General features: G+C 48.0%; 1 protein-coding gene across 1 annotated transcript; it reads right to left on the bottom strand.

The window, feature by feature from the left end:
• Positions 1–26: 26 nt before the first annotated feature.
• LOC142468110 (WAP four-disulfide core domain protein 18-like) lies at positions 27–7,007 on the bottom strand. The gene is made up of 4 exons (XM_075574247.1): positions 6,850–7,007; positions 1,224–1,364; positions 821–961; positions 27–189 (listed from the first exon to the last, which is right to left on the bottom strand). The coding sequence occupies exons 1-4, from the start codon at positions 6,929–6,931 to the stop codon at positions 185–187; spliced, it is 369 nt and encodes a 122-aa protein (XP_075430362.1). The 5' UTR covers positions 6,932–7,007; the 3' UTR covers positions 27–184.
• Between the last annotated feature and the right edge of the window lie 15,336 nt (positions 7,008–22,343).

The following is a 22,343-nucleotide window of genomic DNA, read 5'->3' as shown; positions in this document are numbered from 1 at the left end:
AAGTTTCACAGTTTAAAGAGGACACGTTTGTTTTTGATTTCTTTAATTTGCCATACAAAAAGTTACATTTAAGGACGGAACATCCCTGAGGAGATTTACATTTTTTCTTCAAAGATCAGGTCACACAGCAGTGCTTTAGCCCTCTTCCGACCTGGTATATTTAGGGCAGGGTAATCTCTCTTTTTCACCCTGTAACAGTCACCATATACATATGTGAGCGAAGCAAAGCTTGGATCTATGGACACTCAATGACAGGCACCATCTTTTAACTGCATGAACACATGAACGGTCGGTGTATCTATCAGTTTCAGTTCCAAAAGTGCGGGGAAACAGTTTCTGGCGGGAGGAATCCTGCTTGTGCAGCCAACACAACATAGACAAACAAATTCTCCTAAGTACAGGTCTCCTCTGGGACAGATACAAAGTAGAACTATACTGGACAGTTCATAACGCAATTCTCCATTTAATGTGACAGATTAAGCCACATGAGTTCAGTGGTGTAAATTGTCAATAAGACACTTGGAAAATATATCGGCATCAATATACCAAGGTACTCGTAAAAATATTTGTGCCTGTTAACCCTTTGGGAAGGTGTTAGCGAGCGATTACATGGAGCAGCAGCAGTAACAGGTGTTCTGAGAAGCTGATAGACTGCTGTGAGTCATGTAACATGCCACATGGACATATTAATGTCTCAGACCATCGCTTCTCTCCCAACCACTCTCAACTGCCGTGATTTTTATTTTTTATTTTATTTTTACCCTAACCTGCAGTAGATGTGCTGAAATGACTCTCTGGGTGCTTCACACAAGTATGTTACCTCCTGGAGCTTGACAAGAGAAACCTCCACAGCCTGTCTTGCAGCACTTCAAATCTGTCTCACATTTGCTGTCAGATGTGCAGTGAATGGCGTTGTCACAGGGTTGACCTTCCAACGTCTCAGGGCAACTTCCCTGTTTGTCTAATGAGGACCAAGAATAATAAAATTGTCTGCATGGAGCAAAATTCAACGCAATAAAGATTCCTGCAAAATATCTCACACGCAGCGCAGTGTACACTGCCGGGGAGGGAGAGACCCACTGTCTGGGGGGGTAGGGGAGAGAAAAGGCAGCCTGTCTGAGGGGGATCCTCTCTGGGGGCGGAGAGATTCTTGAGGGGAGGGGAGACAGAAAATCGCAGACCCTTCCTGGGTGGGAGGCTGCAACACATGGTTATTCTCTTACCATCAGGCACCTGGCAGTGAATCCCATCACAGCCTGTTTTGCAGCATTTGAGATTGCCGGCACATTCATCGTCTGATCCGCACCCTATACCGCACTTCCCAAGAGCGAACATTGATAGTGGTGGGCAGGAGCCAGGCTTCTCTGCAAGAGGAACAGCTCAGTGCTACATATATTTCACGTTCGGAAGGTTATACCCACTTACCAGCTCCACGTTTCATAGTCAGTAACAAACCTCGCACTGATGAGACCCAAAATGTCGAAAGAGTTGTCTGTGAGTAGGTTTACTGGCTTTGCACTTTAACCCAGGCTGTGCTGATAAGCTGTGTAATATGGCATGCATACACTTATAAGGGTCCATGTTCAAATGGATGAGGAGTAAAGAGTGACTTACTGCGAGTTTTCATTTGCATGCCATTCCCCAGAATCCCTGGCTGCAGTGGTAGCACTGTTTGCTAAGCAATACAGGCATACCCCGCATTAACGTACGCAATGGGACCGGAGCATGTATGTAAAGCGAAAATGTACTTAAAGTGAAGCACTAACTTTTTTCCACTTATCGATGCATGTACTGTACTGCTATCGTAATATACGTGCATAACTGATGTAAATAACGCATTTCTAACCGGATCTATAGTCTCCCCGCTTGCGCACAGCTTCGGTACAGGTAGGGAGCCTGTATTGCTGTTTAGGACGTGCTGACAGGCGCATGCGCGAGCTGCCTTTGCCTATTGGGCGATATGTCCTTACTCGTGAGTGTACTTAAAGTGAGTGTCCTTAAACCGGGGTATGCCTGTAATGGGAATAGAGAGGGTTGCAGACCTGTGTTAGACATGCAAATGCACCACATGTGGTATTTTTATTTACATTGAGAAGTGGAAGCAGCTAAAGCCAGGCCCATCGCCCAAACATGCAGCTCACAGCTGTCTCCTCATCTGTCTTATGGTCTCCTCAACAGTCTACAAAGGTGGGAAAAGTAGCAGGGGGAGAAGTATAGTATCCCTGATTCATGCCTGTGTATTATGGAGGGGTCAGAAGTATGTGTATTCATGATGACTGTGTATTAGGAGGGTAAGAGGCATGTGTCCCTGATGTCTGTATTAGGAGGGGGTGAGAGGTACGTGTCCCTGAGGTCTGTGTATTAGGAAAGGGTGAGAGGCATGTGTCCCTGATGTCTGTATTAGGAAAGGGTGAGAGGTACGTGTCCCTGATGTCTGTATTAGGAAAGGGTGAGAGGTACGTGTCCCTGATGTCTGTATTAGGAGGGGGTGAGAGGTACGTGTCCCTGTCTGTATTAGGAAAAGGTGAGAGGTACGTGTCCCTGATGTCTGTATTAGGAAAGGGTGAGAGGTACGTGTCCCTGTCTGTATTAGGAGGGGGTGAGAGGTACATGTCCCTGATGTCTGTATTAGGAGGGGGTGAGAGGTACGTGTCCCTGATGTCTGTATTAGGAAAGGGTGAGAGGTACGTGTCCCTGATGTCTGTATTAGGAAAGGGTGAGAGGTACGTGTCCCTGTCTGTATTAGGAGGGGGTGAGAGGTACATGTCCCTGATGTCTGTATTAGGAGGGGGTGAGAGGTACATGTCCCTGATGTCTGTATTAGGAGGGGGTGAGAGGTACGTGTCCCTGATGTCTGTATTAGGAAAGGGTGAGAGGTACGTGTCCCTGAGGTCTGTGTATTAGGAAAGGGTGAGAGGTGCATGTCCCTGATGTCTGTATTAGGAAAGGATGAGAGGTACATGTCCCTGATGTCTGTATTAGGAGGGGGTGAGAGGTACGTGTCCCTGATGTCTGTATTAGGAGGGGGTGAGAGGTACGTGTCCCTGAGGTCTGTGTATTAGGAAAGGGTGAGAGGTACGTGTCCCTGATGTCTGTATTAGGAAAGGGTGAGAGGTACGTGTCCCCGATGTCTGTATTAGGAAAGGGTGAGGTACGTGTCCCTGAGGTCTGTATTAGGAAAGGGTGAGGTACGTGTCCCTGTCTGTATTAGGAAAGGGTGAGAGGTACGTGTCCCTGTCTGTATTAGGAAAGGGTGAGAGGTACGTGTCCCTGTCTGTATTAGGAAAGGGTGAGAGGTACGTGTCCCTGTCTGTATTAGGAAAGGGTGAGAGGTACGTGTCCCTGTCTGTATTAGGAAAGGGTGAGAGGTACGTGTCCCTGTCTGTATTAGGAAAGGGTGAGAGGTACGTGTCCCTGTCTGTATTAGGAAAGGGTGAGAGGTACGTGTCCCTGATGTCTGTATTAGGAAAGGGTGAGGTACGTGTCCCTGATGTCTGTATTACGAACGGGTGAGAGGTACGTGTCCCTGATGTCTGTATTAGGTAAGGGTGAGAGGTACGTGTCCCTCAGGTCTGTATTAGGAAAGGGTGAGCTACGTGTCCCTGTCTGTATTAGGAAAGGGTGAGAGGTACGTGTCCCTGTCTGTATTAGGAAAGGGTGAGAGGTACGTGTCCCTGTCTGTATTAGGAAAGGGTGAGGTACGTGTCCCTGTCTGTATTAGGAAAGGGTGAGAGGTACGTGTCCCTGATATCTGTATTAGGAAAGGGTGAGAGGTACGTGTCCCTGTCTGTATTAGGAAAGGGTGAGAGGTATGTGTCCCTGATATCTGTATTAGGAAAGGGTGAGAGGTACGTGTCCCTGTCTGTATTAGGAAAGGGTGAGAGGTATGTGTCCCTGATATCTGTATTAGGAAAGGGTGAGAGGTACGTGTCCCTGTCTGTATTAGGAAAGGGTGAGAGGTACGTGTCCCTGATGTCTGTATTAGGAGGGGGTGAGAGGTACGTGTCCCTGTCTGTATTAGGAGGGGGTGAGAGGTACGTGTCCCTGATGTCTGTATTAGGAAAGGGTGCCTTAGGCACAGTGAGATAAAGTGACTTGCCCAAGGTCACAAGGAACCAACACCGGGAATTGAACCAGGTTCCCCTGCTTCAAACTCAGTGCCAGACCGTTTACTCAGTTTACAGTTTACTCACTGAGCCACTCCTCCCTGTTTTTTCTTGCTTCCCAAATGCATAACCTTACGTTTATCTGTATTAAACCTCACCTGCCATTTACCTGCCTAAGTTTCCAGTCTCTCCAAGTCCTTCTGGAGAGACATTACATTCTGCTCTGATTCTACTACCTTACACAATTTAGTGTCATCAGCAAAGATGGAGACTTTGCTCTCAATGCCAACCTCAAGGTCATTAATAAACAAGTTACAAAGCAGGGGTCCCACTACCAATTGCTGAGGTACCCCACTCACAACTTTAGCCCAACCTGAAAAAGTTCAATTTATGACAACCCTCTGTTGTCTGTCCTTCAACCAGTTTTCAATCCAGGTGCATATATTTTTACTGAGTCCAATTTGCTTTATTTTGTACACCAACCTCTTGTGTGGAACCGTATCAAAAGCCTTTGCAAAATCTAAGTAGACCACATCAACTGCATTACCCTGGGTCTAAATTCCTACTTACCTCCTCAAAGAAACAAATAAGGTTAGTTTGGCATGATCTATCCTTCATAAATCCATGCTGACTATTACTAATCATTTTGTTTACCATTAGGTATTCCTGAATATTATCCCGTATTAAACCTTCAAGTAGCTTACCCACTATTGAATTCAGGCTTACAGGTCTGTAATTCCCTGGGTGTGATCTAGCTCACTTTTTAAATATAGGCTAAGGGCCCGCTGGATGCTGCTACACGCACGCCTGGCGTTCTGGCAGCACCGTGCAAAGCTGACAACAGCGATTTGAAGTCTGTTACCAGAATTCGGAGGCATGGGGGCATGGCCTAAACGGGCCAGGTGGGCACGGCCATGAATTTGCTAGGCTGTCATCGGTTGTTATTCCGTCAAAGTGCTTTAGCATTGGTAGTGAAATATTTGTTACTTGCCAAATATCCATGTGAAAATATAACTCGCGTTAAAAGACCACACGGTGTGAAATAGTTTCAGGACACATTGCAGTCATATGACCCATTCAAGGAATGGTTAAGTAAACAACCCCATGTACCTGACCAGAAGTAGGGAAGCAAATGTATCAACTGTGTGCTACACGGCCATCTTATATCCTCACACTTTAACATCCAGGTAAACGGATATAAATAAATTGGCTTATAACTGAAATATCCTGACATGTTGATGTCGTGTAATAAACAAGAAAGCAGGGGGTCTCTGGAAGTGACCCATGTTACTACAGCTGCGGGAAGGGATTTGGCCCCGGCGATCTCCCCTCTTGTTTGGCTCACAGCGCAATATGTGATGCGTTGCCGCACGGTAACACAATCTTGTTGTATCCCCTGCTGGCTGAAGCGCCACAGCGCAAAGTGAGACAACAAGCAAGGAGACACCGGGGCTTGCTAGAAAGGAGGCGAGGAACTGGTGAGAGGTGCGCAGCAGCGCGCGCCGCTGTCTGCAGCGGGGACATAGCCATAGGCACCACATCTGCTTTACGCCAATCTTGTGGTACTGAGCCTGTGGAAATTGAGTCCTTGAATATTAAATGGCTTGGTTTGGCTATTACTGAACTTAACTCCTTGAGAACTCTTGGATGTATGTCACCGGGCAGGTGCCTTGTTTACTTTAATTTTATCTAGCCGCCCATGAACTTTTTCCTCAGTTAACTCATTTTTATTTAATATAGAGGTTGTGGCTTCCTCCTGCGGCACTACTACCGTATTTAAATTGATTCTTCCGTGGTAAACACAGAGGTAAAGAATTTGTTTAATACCTCTGCTTTTCCCTTATCTCCAATTATCTGCCTGCCCATCTCACACTGAAAAGGTCCTATATTTTCTTTTTTGATTTTTTTGTTATTAAGGTACTCAAAGAACTTTTTAGGGTTGATCTTACTTTCTGTTGCAATCCTTTTTTCATTATCCACGTTTGCTCATTTGATTGCCCTTTTGCAACTTTTGTTACATTCCTTATAATTCTGATACGATGCCTCCGTCCCTTCTGAATCTAAACGCCTGCCTCTTCTTTTCCATTTCCTCCCCAACCTGTTTATTTAGACACATTGGTTTTGACTTATTTCTTTTATACTTATCACCCAAGGGTATACTGTACACTGACAAGTGTGCTTTTCTAACAATGATTTAAAGACTTAACAGACTTTTACATCATCAAGTAGCCTTTTCAGTACAATCTGCACCATGATGGCTTTTACTCTGTGAGATCGCCGGATTGAGTGTGTATTATCACCACCACCCCACACCTGCCACTGTTTTGGATGTGCCCTTAAAACCTCCTTGGTTTGTGAGTATAATATTTGAAGGTCTCCTACGCTCTGAGAATGCAGTTTTCCCTGCTCTATGCAAGTTTTTCTCTTTCTCCCTGGGTCGCATTCCCCCGCTCCCCTGCTTTGTGGCAATGTTTTAAAGACTGCCCAATTATCTTCCACATTTTTCCCTGCAAAAACATCATCCCAATGTATTCCTTGTAGATTAGTCCCCCCGTTTAAATAAAATCTGCCTTTCTAACGTTTAAGGTCTCTGTTAAACCCAAGCAATCTGTTTTTTGATCATTTATTTCATGTGGGACCATGTAATGATCACTGTTTCCCAAATGTTCCAGGACTTGAATATTTCTTCTTACTTCTGCATATCATGTTGCCCACCGCTGCTCTAAGGGTTCATGTCTCTTACCTTGTCCATTGGACACAGAGATGTCCCGGGCACCGCTCTGCTCTATGAGGAGAACGCACACGAGGCAGATTATGGTCTTCATGCTGTATGCAGCCAGGTTAATCTCCTGCTTTTACCCAGATGGTATATAAGCTTTATTTGTGGCCAGGGCGGGTCGGGTTGGGGAGGAACCTGCTCAATAGGACCTCCCCCTCTACCAGTTTCAGGACTAGCAGCCTGAGGCACCAACCAGGAAAGTCAATGTCTCCAAGGGACTCAAAACTTGTAAACAGATTATTATTGTCCAGTCATTTGGAAACATTATTACACAACATACAAATGTTGCAAACACACCCATTAGGTGTGAAAACACAAGATGTCTCAATTACTTCAGGGTCTAAGACGAGTTCGCAGCATGAGGCACGCACATTTACAGAACCTGAACAGTGTAGAAGTAAAAGAATTAGCTGTATAACAGGACAAACAGGGAGAGGGCAGATATGGCCTGTTTAACATACAGAACAAAAAACAAACCAAGAAGAACAGGGGAGGCGATTCACTCTGCAGACGGTGACACTCCTTTAGAAGAAGTATCGTACAATCAATGTAACAGTATTTTTATTACTTGGTCCCATTGTGTTTGTCTCAATGGAAACCAATTAGATCTGAGCTTGCATTAACCCAGGGGTGCGCAAAATGGGGGGGCGTGAGATTTTTCGGAGGGGGTGGAGGTCCCATGCACTCCCCCAAGGCATTTCAATTAAATGCCGGGGGACTGCGCGAGGCCTCTGTTAGGGCTGTTATATAGTGGCCGTGCACGCTCCGCTGTGTGCGCTCCGCCTTGCGCGCACGGCAGTTATAGTTGGCTGAGGGTAGCCAGCCTTTCGATAATGGTGCCGCGCGCGCACACAGCAATGAGCGCGGAGACGGCCGACGAGGGAGAAGATGAGGAAAATAATGATTTTGCGCCGCTACCGTCGCTGAAATGTGTGTATGTGTGTATCTATGTGTGTATCTATGTGTGTATCTATGTGTGTAGCTATGTGTGTATCTATGTGTGTATATGTGTGTGTATATGTGTGTGTATCTGTGTGTGTATCTGTGTGTGTATCTGTGTGTGTATCTGTGTGTGTATCTGTGTGTGTATCTATGTGTGTATCTATGTGTGTATCTATGTGTGTATGAATGTGTCAAAGCTGCACAATAAAAAATATTATTTATACAAAATTTCTTTTTTTCTTCTTAAATATTTTAATACATTTTTAACCCACACGATCTATACACACACATATACACTCACACACACATATACACTCACACACACACACACATATACACATTTCCTTCCACCCCAGTTGCTCACAGAATACACACAAAAAACGTGCATCACGCGCACGCGCATTCTCACAGGCGCGCGCGGACATTATATAACGGCCCTAACTCTCCTACCTTGTCTTCGGCATCGCATCGCCATGGTAACCCGGTGTGCGGGCTCACATGATGTTGTGCTGCTATGGCAACGTGATGTCATTTGGCTTCCATAATTGTCCTATCTGGCAAAGAATCATTTGGTTCCCTGGCACAGATCCTGCCACACTGCCTGCCACTCAGATCCTGCCTTACTGCCTGCCACTCAGATCCTGCCTCACTGCCTGCCACTCAGATCCTGCCTCAGTTCCTGTCACTCAGATCCTGCCTCACTGCCTGCCACTCAGATCCTGCCTCACTTCCTGCCACTCAGATCCTGCCTCATTGCCTGCCACTCAGATCCTGCCTCACTTCCTGCCACTCAGATCCTGCCACTCAGATCCTGCCTCACTGCCTGCCACTCAGATCCTGCCTCACTGCCTGCCACTCAGATCCTGCCTCACTGCCTGCCACTCAGATCCTGCCTCACTGCCTGCCACTCAGATCCTGCCTCACTTCCTGCCACTCAGATCCTGCCTCACTGCCTGCCACTCAGATCCTGCCTCACTGCCTGCCACTCAGATCCTGCCTCACTGCCTGCCACTCAGATCCTGCCTCACTGCCTGCCACTCAGATCCTGCCTCACTGCCTGCCACTCAGATCCTGCCTCACTGCCTGCCACTCAGATCCTGCCTCACTGCCTGCCACTCAGATCCTGCCTCACTGCCTGCCACTCAGATCCTGCCTCACTGCCTGCCACTCCGATCCTGCCTCACTGCCTGCCACTCAGATTCTGCCTCAAGCTAAGGCCCCGCTGCCTCAGACTGCGTGAACGCACTGCAGAAAGGCGGTGCGTGGAGAGGCACTTGACCGCTATCTGCGGTCTGTAGGGAGAGGCGTGGTTGGAGCGGGGTGGGGGAGCATGGTTGGAGTGGATGGCTGCAGCGGGGGTCTCCCGGGCTGCAGGAGGGTGCTGCTGCCGGCTGTATGCTGGAAGGTAAGCAGCTCTCCCCTATCCCCCCCCACACGCCCTCCTCTCCGTGCTGCTCGGTCGGTCCCCCCGTCGGTCCGCCCGTCCCTCCCCCAACACACAACACACACAACACACATATAGATACATACACACACACACTCCCCCCCCCCCTACCTTGTGGAGGTGGGGGAAGCTCTGACAGCTCCAACCCCCGCCACTGATAGGCTCACCAGCGCACCACGTGACGCGTCAACGCTAGGGATCTCAATTCTCTTGCATCCCCTGGCGGCTGACGCGTCACAGCGCGTAGTGAGCCGTGCAACGAGGGGGGACTGGGACCGGCTCGGGAGGAAACCAGGTGATGGTGAGTAACGTGCACGCGGCCTCGCCTGTCGCCGGACGCAGCGGGACCAAAGCCTCACTGCTTCACACTGCTCATGTAAGAGAAGTGCCTTAGAGTTAAATATACCAACTTTCTACCTGCTTTTATACCGGTCAATCACTCTCAGAGTATTTACGGGGCAGTAAGACAAGACATTTTATTATAGAATGTGATTAGAAACTAAGTCAACACTACAGAGGCTTGGAAAGAGTAAATTCCAGCCCACAATATACAAACATGAAATTTACTTTGCAATATTGACATAGCAGAGAACAATAGATCGCAGGTCACGGTCTGCCGCTGGATCAAAAACATTTATTTAACATTTGCCCCTCTGGATAAAGATTCACCGGGATGGTTCAATTAAGTTTACAAGTTTCAACAAAATACTGCAATAGAAAAGCCTCACTTACCTACTGCAAACACACACTTATTCTGCTGAGAATGGTTTATTGTACAAGGTATCCCCAATACCGCCTCCCTTTCACTAGTCTAACGAAAGTATGAAAGCAAACGCCCACAAAGGGTTACAAATCTTGATCCTGACAGGCGCTAAAGTTGGGCAATGGCAAATTATAATACTTACCCCTCCTAATTATTACAGTGATAATTGCACAGAAAACACTTTGCCTATTGTACTCGAACAAGCAGGTAGAATACCTGAAACTTACCAACGGGGCGTCTAACAGTTTCCTGGCGTAGGCGGCTATAATTATATTACCCCCCAAGTGCTCTATAGGGGGCGTATCATGTTGCGCAGGACAAGGGGGGTCTTGAGGACTGGAGTTGAGCACCCAGCAGGTCAGTTTTACCGCATATCCCAGGTTCAGCACAGGTGGCTCAACCTGGATGAGTCAAAGGATGAGCCACTGATTGAGCCACCTGTGCTGAAGCAGGGATATCCGGAAAAACTGACCTGTTAGGGGGTCTTGACGTCTGCAGTGTAGAGCACCACTGGCGTAGGAAACTGGCACAGCCATTGTAATTGGAATTTTACAGAATAAATTACAATGGATGTTCCCCTGATGCGTAAAATCATATTCATCACCTGGAGGCTCCACGCCTCCCCGTGAACACATACGCGTGAGAAAGCAGCCTGATTGTAGATTACCAAGAAGCAGCACAGATTTGGCTGAACATTTGCCAATGAGCCAGCAGTTGCTATAAAGCCGGTGTCCCAGCTCATGAGGTCACACTTGGTCTGCAGCCAGTTGTGACATTCTCTTTGTTATTAAACATTCCTCGGTCTACTCAGTCACTTCAAATCCTGTCACAACTGGTTTTTTGTCACAACCCTACACAGGTAACACACCTGTTTCCAAAGCAATCTTTAAGTCAGGATATTTGCATCTAAATGGACCAGTGCGATGTTTACAGTTACTGTAGTAACTCGTAATGTGTTATCCGAGCATCACATATAGGGACACGTATACCAGTTATCGCGCCCTGCTGGCATTATCGCCTATTGACTGGGAGTTAACGCCAGAACGAGAGGGAATGCTTGATGCTGGTGCCCGATTGAAAGACAAAATAGAAAATGGCGGATCACTACAGAGAGCGCCGACAAAGCACTCCAAGAATTAGTTTTATGTTTTTAACTTCGTTAGTTACTCATGATCAATAAAGAGGAACACACAAAAATGCAGAATGGTTTGTGGGATAGGCGTGGCTAAAGAACTTGCTCATATACAGTATTCACTCCGCACAGCTGAACATCAGATACGTGATCATGTGCAGTATGTACTTACCATAGTCTCCAAGCAACTTGCAAGTGGGGAAGAGAAACCCCAAAAATCTTTAAACTGTGCAAAAGCAGCTCAATAATGTGACTCAAACTGCACGAGGACAAGAAGTAATGCACTTATCACCAGTGAAAAGAGCATATGCATTGAGAGCGGAGATATTCTGTATCCCTGTGGTGTATTAGCATGGCTGGGACCTCAATCCTATAGAATATAATGCGCGTCTGGGGAAGGTTTTGCATTCTTGTCTTGCATGCAAATACTTTCTGGGAAAGCTACCCATCTATCTGAACGAGCTCCTCACCCCTACCACATGCAGCACTTATCATCTGAGATCTGACTCCAAAAGACTGTTCATGGTCCCAAGGCTCAACAAAGTATCCGGACGCTCCTCCTTCTCTTACCATGCACCCCACAACTGGAACAACCTACCAGAGACTCTCACATCCACCACCAGTTTAAGTTCTTTCAAATCTAAGGCTGTCTCACATTTTAATCTGGTCTGTAACTGTTACATAAGCCTATAATATACATCTTCTCTAACTGTGCACGCAATGCATTGTATATAATGTATACCCTGTTCATTTATGTAACTGTATTTGTAACCATGTATTATTTGTCACATTAACTATGTCCAGGAAATACTTGAAAACGATAGGTAACTCTCGATGTATTACTTCCTGGTAAAACATTTGATAAATAAATAAATAAGGTTTGCATATCAGGCACTTAAAAGGGTAAACAAGAAAGGGAAAACACAGGGAAACGCCTACATGGAAACAGCACAATTTATCAGGGCAGAAAGGAGCCAACTAAAAGATCCCGCAGCCTGCAAGCATTCCTGAGCGTCAGCCCAAATGAAAACAGCATCACTAAAACACAGCCATGCTTCCCAGCGAGTGAGGAATAGCTTCTGTTTATAAAATGTCACGTACAGGCGTGTGCCCATGTGCATGTGCATGTGTATGTGTATATGTATGTGTCTGCACGTGTGCACGGTTAACAACTGGCCACCCAGGTGTCCCATACTTTAACTGTGCACGCAATGTCTTGTATATAATGTATACCCTGTTCATTATGTATCTGTACTTGTAACCATGTATTATTTGTTTTACTCTGTGCCCAGGACATACTTGAAAACGAGAGGTAACTCTCAATGTATTACTTCCTGGTAAAATATTTTATAAATAAATAAATAATACTTCCCTGCAGAAAACTGTAAATAAGCACTCGCATCACCAAAACTGGCACACTACGCCCTAATTACGCTGCCACGCGGATTTATTTAATTCCCCAGTCCCCCTTTCCGTCAGGAAAATAAAGAAACCCAACAAAAACCCAATTCAGCAGAACGTGTTCGAGAACGAGGGCAACCCCTTAGAAGGGGGTTAGAAATAGGGTGACCAGGTTTTCTAAATGAATAACCGGGACACATTAAAAAATTATTTATAAAACAAATAACATCACGTGACGCACCCCGTTGCCATGAGAACGAGACACTGACATCAGTCGGTGACAAGTTGCCATGACAATGTGGCATCACGTGATGCCTCTGCGCCATAATGCGTCCCATCGTCATGACCCACACACACACAGAGCCACTGACCCACACACACACAGAGCCACTGACCCACACACACACAGTGCCACTGACCCACACACAGAGCCACACACAGAGCCACTGACCCACACACAGAGCAACTGACCCCCACACACAGAGCCACTGACCCACACACACAGAGCCACTGACCCACACACACAGAGCCACTGACCCACACACACAGAGCCACTGACCCACAGAGCCACACACACACACACAGAGCCACACACACACAGAGCCACACAGAGCCACACACACACACACACACACAGAGCCACACACACACACACACACACACACACACAGAGCCACACACACACACACACACACACACACACACACACACACACACACACACACACACACACACACACACACACACACACAGAGCCACATACACACAAAGCCACACACACACACACACTTAAATTAAGTGCCGGGGGAGCTGCAGGGCCTCTGTAAACCTTACTTACCGTGGCTTCGGCGGCTTCCTCCCTGCGTCGCCATGGCAACGCGGCGTCAAAATGACGCTGCGAGGTCATGTGACGTCACGTTGCTATGGCAACGTGACGTCATTACGCCGGAGCGCGGGTAAGTTGGGGTTGGGGGGGGGCGCGGGAATGAGGGGACAGCCGGCAGGGGGGCGCAGGGAAAAAAGTTTGCGCCCCCCTGCCCTATTGAACTGTTTGTTTGGGGGTTATTCAGTCTCTGACGATTTTAATGTGGGTCTGGGGGACAGGGAAGTACCCCTCTGTTCGATTGGAGAGAGGGGGAACGTGCCTGACGGAGGGGTGTTCCCCGAAACGTTACGTTGCCCCCCTGCTGCTTCCCCATTGTTTGTACCCACCTATGTGTTGTCTTGACCCTACTGTGTTTGTACCTTATTCACTGCCCTCTCCCCCCTCCATTATTCCCTTTGTTTTTGCCTGTTTTATTATTACATTTAATCAATTTTTGATGTAGTTGTGTGGTTCTTATACTGGTGGTTTGTGTTACATATTAAATGTCATTACATTTCTTCTTGGCATTATCCCTTTTCATTTGTTATATTATCTAAATACAGTGTGTGCTGGGCTTTGTTTTATTTATATTGTATATTGGAGGTATTTGGTCCTCTGTAGTCCGTTGCACCCTGCAAATATTCTTTTGCCTTCTAGTGTTTGCTGTATATCATTTTTCTGTTCTGCCACACACACACACTCACAGAGGGCCACACACACTCACAGAGCGCCACACACACTCACAGAGCGCCACACACACTCAGAGCGCCACACACACAGAGCGACACACACACACACAGAGCCACACACACACAGAGCCACACACACACAGAACCACTGACCCACACACACACACGGACCACTGACCCACACACACACACGGAACCACTGACCCACACACACACACGGAACCACTGACCAACACACAGAAACACTGACCCACACACACACAGAACCACTGACCCACACACACACAGAACCACTGACCCACACACACACAGAACCACTGACCCACACACACACAGAACCACTGACCCACACACAGACACGGAACCACTGACCCACACACAGAAACACTGACACACACACAGAACCACTGACCCACACACACACAGGACCACTGACCCACACACACACAGAACCACTGACCCACACACAGAGCTACTGAGCCACACACAGAGACACACACACACAGAGCCACTGACCCACACACACACACACACACACACACACACACACACACAGCCACTGACCCACACACAGCCACTGACCCACACACACAGCCACTGACCCACACACAGAGCCACTGACCCACACACAGAGCCACTGACCCACACACAGAGCCACTGACCCACACAGTCCCCCACACAGACCTACACACAGACCCCCACACAGACACAGGGCGCCACACACACACACAGAGCCACAAACACAGAGCCACACACTCACAGACCCCCCCACAAACACACTCACAGATCTCCCACACACACACTCACAGAGCGTCACACACACACACATACACTCACAGAGCACCATACACACACACGTACAGGCGTGTGCCCATGTGCATGTGTATGTGTCTGCACGGTTAACAACTGGCCACCCAGGTGTCCCATACTTCCCTGCAGAAAACTGTAAATAAGCACTCGCACCACCAAAACTGGCACACTACGCCCTAATTACGCTGCCACGCGGATTTATTTAATTCCCCAGGTTTGAAAATGTTTTTGTTTTTAGAAATGAAACAGGAAGGGGCCGAGTTTAGTAACCCTTAATACCAGTTACCGTTTTGCAACTGTATCTCTTTGCTCTCGTCAAGAACACACACTCACTGCAAGTATCACCTAAACAGCATGTGAGAAACAAGGCTTCCTTTGTTCCATTTGTTCCATGAACTACCATCAGAAACACATGTATCATCAACTCTCATTATGTAAAAAATCTTTGTAAGAATAAATTGACTTTTTCTACTGGAAAACCATCCACCGAAGTTTTTAAATCTTTCTGAACAAGAAATAATAACAATAAGAATTATTATTATTTAACAAAGGGAATAGGTTGTCTCCCTCTCCCCCTCTCTCCCCCTCTCTCCCCCTCTCTCCCCCCCTCTCTTCCCCTCTCTTCCCCTCTCTTCCCCTCTCTTCCCCTCTCTCTCCGTCTCCCCCTCTCTTCCCCTCTCTTCCCCCTCCGTTCAGATGAATTCTGTCCCCCCCTCCATTTACAGGTCCGATGCCCCGCCCCCCTTACAGCTCCATTCTCCCCCCCCCCCTTTACAGCTTCATGCAGTGTGTCAGTGTGTGTGTGTGTTTGTGTGTGTGTGTGTGTGTGTGCGCGCGTCAGTGTGTGTGTGCGTCAGTGTGTGTGCGTCAGTGTGTGTGCGTCAGTGTGTGTGCGTCAGTGTGTGTGTGTGGCGCGCCAGTCAGTGTGTGTGTGTGTGTGTGTGTGTGCGTCAGTGTGTGTGTGTGTGGGTGGGTGCGCCAGTCAGTGTGTACGTTTGTGTGGGCGCGTCGTTAAGTGTGCGTGCGTGGCAGTGAGTCAATGTGTGTGTGCGCGCCAGTTACTGTGTGTGTGTGTGCACGCGCCAGTCAGTGTGTGTGCGCCAGTCAGTGTGTGTGTGTGTGTGTGTTTGTGCGCGCATCAGTCAGTGTGTTTGCGCGTGCTCCAGTCAGTGTGTGTGTGTCAGTCAGTGTGTGAGTGTGTGTGCACACGTCAGTCACTTTGCATGTCAGTTAGTGTGGCAGTCAGTCTGGTGTTGCCCCCCTCTCTAGAGGTGCGGAGGAAGGGTGAGACAGGAAGGGGAGCTGTGTTTCTCCTGACTCTTCCCCCGTCGTCGTCACCCCCCCCCCCCCCCCGCGGGCAGAGATGCTGATTGGGGCAGGGGTGCTAACCTTTCGCAGGAACTCGGCTCGGCCTGGCCTCACCGCTGGCTTCTTCTTCCCCCCCCCCCCCCCCACGCCACTGCGCTCCCGGCGGTAATAAGGGGCCCGCGGTGTGAGGAGAAGAGTTGAGTGGGCGGGCAGAAGGCGGCGGTGTGAGTGTGGCGGCGGGTGGCAGCGGCCGGGAGGCGATGCGGCGCGAGGGTAGCGGTGCCTACGGTGCCTACGGTGCCTGCTTTTTGGTGTGCCGGGGGGGGGGGGGGTGAAGGGAGGAGAGAGGTGAGGCGGCGGCGTGAGGGTAGCGGCGAGTGAGAAATTTGAGTACGGAGCGGGCAGGCCATTTTGAGCGTGTGATTGAAGCAGCGACATGGTAATGCGGAGATTTTGAGTGCGTAGTGAGCGGGAAGGGAGTGTTCATCGGCCGTGATGATGAGGTAAAGTTGGAAATTTTGTGTGCGGAGCGGCGAGAGGGTGAAAATGGGGAAGGGTGACATTTTGAGTGCGGCGCGTCGACAGTATGATGCTGACGGGAATGGGCAGGAAGTGGAGTGTAGAGCAGCCGGGAAGGCGCAAATTTTGAGTGAGTAGCGGCAGACAGGGTGCTGACTCCGCAGGGGTGATAGTCTAAGGTGACAGTCTCAGGGGGTATGGTGAGACTGTGTGGCAGTATGTGTGTGTGTGTGTGTCTGTGTGTCACAGTGGAGTAGGTGTGTCCGTGATGTCAGCGTACCTCTTGGCCAATGAGAGTCGTGGGGGAGGTGGGCCATGGGGGCGGGCGGACCGAGGGACCAATGAGAATCCCCACATCTACTAACAATCAAATACTTTTCATTTTTATATGTATATATATATAGATTGTTTGTTACATCATTTTTTAAATTTATATAAAATGACAGTTGTAAAATAAAAAGGAATAAAACAGAATTTACACAGCTAAAGTCTTGTAGTACCAGGATGTTCAACTCCATTCCCTCCCCCCCCCCCCCCCACCCCAAACAGGTTAGGTTTTAAGAATATCCCAGCTTCAGCATAGGTGCCTCAATCAGTGGCTCAGTCGAAGATGCCTCAAATCTCCTCAAAGCCTCAAGCACGCTGTCTAGGGGTCATCTTTGACTCTGATATCTCCTTTATTCCTCACATACAGTCCATCACGAAGTCCTACCGTCACCACCTACGACACCTTGCCAAAATACGCCCTTTTCTCACTCATGATGCAACTAAATTCATAATCCACTCACTCATGCTTTGATTAATGCAATCTTCTTAGTTGGCATTCCCCCTCCTCTACGCATATCTCTGCACTGGCTTCCCATAGCATCTAGAATTAAATAAAAACCCCTAGTAAGGACTTACAGTCTAAACAACACTGCCCCCCCGCCTTACATCCACAAATATAAAATATCTAAACGCCCCTATGTTATGCCCATGACATCCGCCTTTCCTCCCACTTCATTACCTCTTCTCACTCCCGCCTGCAAGACTTCTTTCCTACAGCTCCCTCTCTCTGGAATTCCCTCACCTCTTCAACGAAGCAAACTCCATACCTCCAACTCCCCTCCCCTTCAACCACATTGAGACCAGATGTGTGGCTGGACCAATCTCCACTCAATAAAACACCCCCCCCCCCCTCACAAAAGTAAAAACTTAATTTAGCTGTGAGACTGGGCCATATTCTAACCTGATCCCCACCCTTCCTTACAATGAACAGCCACCTTACATCCTTACAGGGCCATCTTAACAGCATTATAGGCCCCGCACGCAGATGCAGGACACCCGGCACGCATGCTTTGAGCGTGAGCGCGCTCAGCGCCAGCGGGACTCAGCCTTACATTGCAAGCAGTTAGCGGGAGATTTGAATGTTGAGGCGGCCGCGGGGAAGAAAGACCAGGAAGGGGGAGTGGTGGGTTTCGGAAGAGAGACCAGGGGGAACCAGTGCAAGACAAATGTACCTAAGTGCAGTATACAACCAGTAAGTACCTAAGTGCAGTATACAACCAGTGCATATACAAATATACATGACATGTCTAACATGCGGCACCCTGCTATGGGAGCCGCCGAGAACCTCCGGCGACTGGGTCGCCTGCCGCAACCTCCCTGGAGCTCCGGTAGTCCCTGCTACGCACGCACCTCCCCGGGAGGGGGTGGGGGGTAGACGGTCTCAGGAACGGAGGTGGGGGGTGGGGGGTAGACGGTCTCAGGAACGGAGCAGCAGCAGGCTTAATGGAGTGACTCCAGGGTTCCCTTCCACAGCGCTTGAGCAGCAGGGCTAGGCATACCCCCCTGACCCCCACCCAGAACCGGCGCCGTGGAGGTGAGAGCGCTGCGCAGAGTGGCTCTTCGCACAGCAGCAGGACACAGAGCAGAGTGAGGGGGAAGGTAGGGCTAGTCATTCCGGTTCCCCTCCACTGGGGGCCCCTATGCTCATGGGGCCCCCGGGCAACTGCCCACCGTGCCCATAGGTTAAGACGGCTCTGCATCCTTACCTTCTTGTTTCAACATTAACATTGTCCCTCATTCCCTCTTGATTGTAAGCTCTCACAAGCAGTTCCCGCATTACCTCTTTTAATCTGTGCATGTTTGTCCTCATGAACACACACAAAATGCTGATCGCTCTCCAAAGATACCATTGTTAACATAAAAATCTCATGGTGCATAGGGTAGAGAAAATATGAACATAGAAATCCAGTCAGGGTGTAATTCCTGGTTGGACAAGAAACCCACAATTGCACTCTATGAGGACAAACAATAGGTGGGACAGAAAATATAGCCCCAGGCTTGTAGCCTATTGTGCCAAACAACGCAAAACAAAAAAAGCTTTATTAAGACATACTAGGGGACAAAAGCAGGGAGTGTACAGTAGGGTATAAACACAAGTGTATTTAAAATTAGGTGGTGGTGAAACAAAGTAGAGGATAAAGGCTCCTCCAAAGCCCACCATGGAAAATCTCATCTAAAGGAGAATATGTCTCAGACTATGTATATGGTGTCAACCATGAAATATATCCACAGAGATATACAAATATTTCCGGTTTGGAGCTCCTAATGGTAAACTGTATAAACATGTTTGTCCTCACCTGTATGCAACGGTTTATGTAATATACATAACTCTGCCCCCTCCCCCCCCCCCCCATTGTACGACGCCACGGAATATGTTGACACTTTACAAATAAACGATAATAATAATTATTTGATGTGCAGGAGACTGCAGATCCTTGACAGGCCTGTAGGGGTGTTTCCTGTCACCCATTTGTCACTTTCCCTTGACCAGAGAACATACTAATCACCCCCTCCCCCAATACACACACACACATCAGTCCCTCCGATACACATCCTTCCCGCCTATCCCCCCTGATACACATCACCTCCTCATCTGGATACAAACACAATACACTGGCGACACACTTTATTCGAGCTCGGCTAGTCCCACGAATTCGGTATACCCGGGTGTATTGAGGTTTGTGACTGTTTTCTGCCCGAGTGCATTGAGTTATTTTCCGGCAGGGATTGAAGCATTTTATTCCCGCTAGCTGCAATACTGCACAGTACATATATATATACTGCATTACAATTCATGAATTAATGCCATCTGGTAGACACGCGAAGCATTGCAGCCTATTAAATCCTAATCATTATCATTTAACAGATCAGCCGCCCGTCAGCCAGGCATGAACCCAGGCTGGGAAGGCAAATGCAACGGGGCTTGTCAGAGGTGAGGAGCGGCGCATTCCAGGTATCTGCCAGGTACATACCGGGTATTTGCTCGAATAAAGTAGTGTGTCGGTGCAGTACCCACCCAGATGCACATGCATCACCTCCCCTCCTTCAGATACAGACATACATCACCTCCCTTCCCCCCCCCCCCCCCCCCCAATATAGACATTTCACCTCCTCCCGCAGATACAGGCACTCTTCACCCCCTCCCCCCCCCCCCCCCAAAGCAGATATAGACTCAGATATCACCCCCTACAGATAGACACATATCAACGCCCCCTTCCCCGACACACATCACCCTGCTCCACGTTACACACATTAACCAGGTACACACACACATCACCTCTCCCCTAGATACACCGACCTCCCCTCATTGATATACACCCCACTCCCTTACCATACACACAAACAATCACCCCTGCTCCTGTATACATGCACATTATCCCTCTCTGATATGATACACACACAGACACATATCAGACCCTCCTTAACACACACACACATATATGTAATCCCTACCCGACTGCAGGGAGTACACTCCAGGAATACTATCATCATTAGATTCCCTCTAATATATATTCTCAGGTATTTTCTACAGTTTGGATCCCTGCCACGGGCCAGGAAATAGGTGTCCAGTATAATTAATTGCGACCAGGAACGTCTCTTAAAAAATAACTGTCAATTATGTAACACTCCAACATAAATAAGGTAATGCATGATTGCATACACTTTGTGGCTTTAATTGTGGGTACAGTAATGATGACATATACAATCTCTTTAAAGTAGTACAGGAAGTAGCATATTCCAAAGAACATGGCTTTGGGTTACTTCTGTAAACAATCCTGTGTGGGCGGTTTGTCAATAGCCTAGCAAACATTTCCTTGGTGGGAGGATTGAAATAAAGGATCTAGGCGACTGTCACGGTAGCTTATGACAAGATATAATGAATACCAAATATCTGGGTTGAACTGAACGAGGCTTAGATATAATAAAATATAATTTATTCCTTAAATAAGGTGAACACAGCAATATAGTACAATTAACAGACAAGAAGATAACACTTACTTAGGGTTGGGGAATGGAGAAGTATCAGCTAACAATTCTCCAGCAGTCCAGTGACATTCAAGATGGAATCAGAAGCACAACTCCAGCAATCCAGTGACATTCAAGATGGTATCAGAAGCACAACTCCAAACAACTAAAAACTGTAGGGTTGACACAGTTTATATACCTGTGCAACCCTATTCTTAACATTGAACACAGCCTATTGGTGAACAATTATCTTTATCCACTCTCTAATGTGGAGACACAGACTAACAGACTAACCCATGCCCTCAGGTAACAATTAGACTGGCAGAGTTTGTTGATTGACTAATACTTAATCCCTAGACATTGGGTAACAATCAAGGCAGTTACTTTTTGATCACCGTGCTTAGGCTTCTCAGCCGTCTGCCCTTCATGACTTATGAGCCTAGCAAATGGCGTCTGCATTTTCAGAACAGATCCAAAATAAAATACATATACACTTTAATATCTACACATATTAATAAGTTCCATTCTGGTGGGCTCAGTGGGTCGACCTTTGCCAGTTTTTAATGCCTACAGTGACTCCACATATTGGCCAAATATGAACTTTCTGCGACCTCCAGAACTGGAGATACAGAAATGCACTTTAAAACATTAAAATACATGCTTATAATGAAACATGGGAACAGGGGAACATACATTTTCAAGGTACAACAAGGTGCAAACCTCATCCCTGGACCCCAGTCCAGTTAACCCCTTGTTTCTCTAGTGAGGGCAGTGGATGGCCCTAAGGGGTGTAACCCCTTTAATACCGGGCCACCCCCTTTCTCCCTCTACACCTCCCCTTCTTAATGGGTGACCTGTGGCCCACTGGCCCTAACGGGGAGTGGGGCACTGCTGGCACCCTAAACGAACTCAGTCTCAGAGGGATAGTCCTGACATGAAAGTCCATCAGCATTGCTGTTTTCACTACCCTTTTTGTGCTGACTAGTAAACTCAAACTCTTGCAAGGCCAAGCTCCACCTTAGCAACTTGGCATTCTCCCCTGATGCGCTCTGCAGCCAACTCAAGGGGTTGTGGTCTGTGAGGAACGTGAAAGCCCTTCCATACACATAGGGCTGGAGTTTTTTGAGTGCCCACACAATGGCCAAGCACTCTTTCTCAATGGTGGCATAGGCCACCTCTCTGGGAAGTAGTTTTCGGCTGAGGTACACCACAGGGTGCTCTCTACCGTCGTCCCCCACTTGGCTCAACACAGCCCCAATGCCATAGTCCGAGGCATCAGTCTGTATGAGGAA

Source organism: Ascaphus truei, chromosome 17 (genome assembly GCF_040206685.1).
Source record: "Ascaphus truei isolate aAscTru1 chromosome 17, aAscTru1.hap1, whole genome shotgun sequence".
NCBI classification, from domain to species: Eukaryota; Metazoa; Chordata; class Amphibia; order Anura; family Ascaphidae; genus Ascaphus; species Ascaphus truei.
Note: the sequence above shows the minus strand (reverse complement) of the source record. Positions and strands in the feature narration are given on the sequence as shown.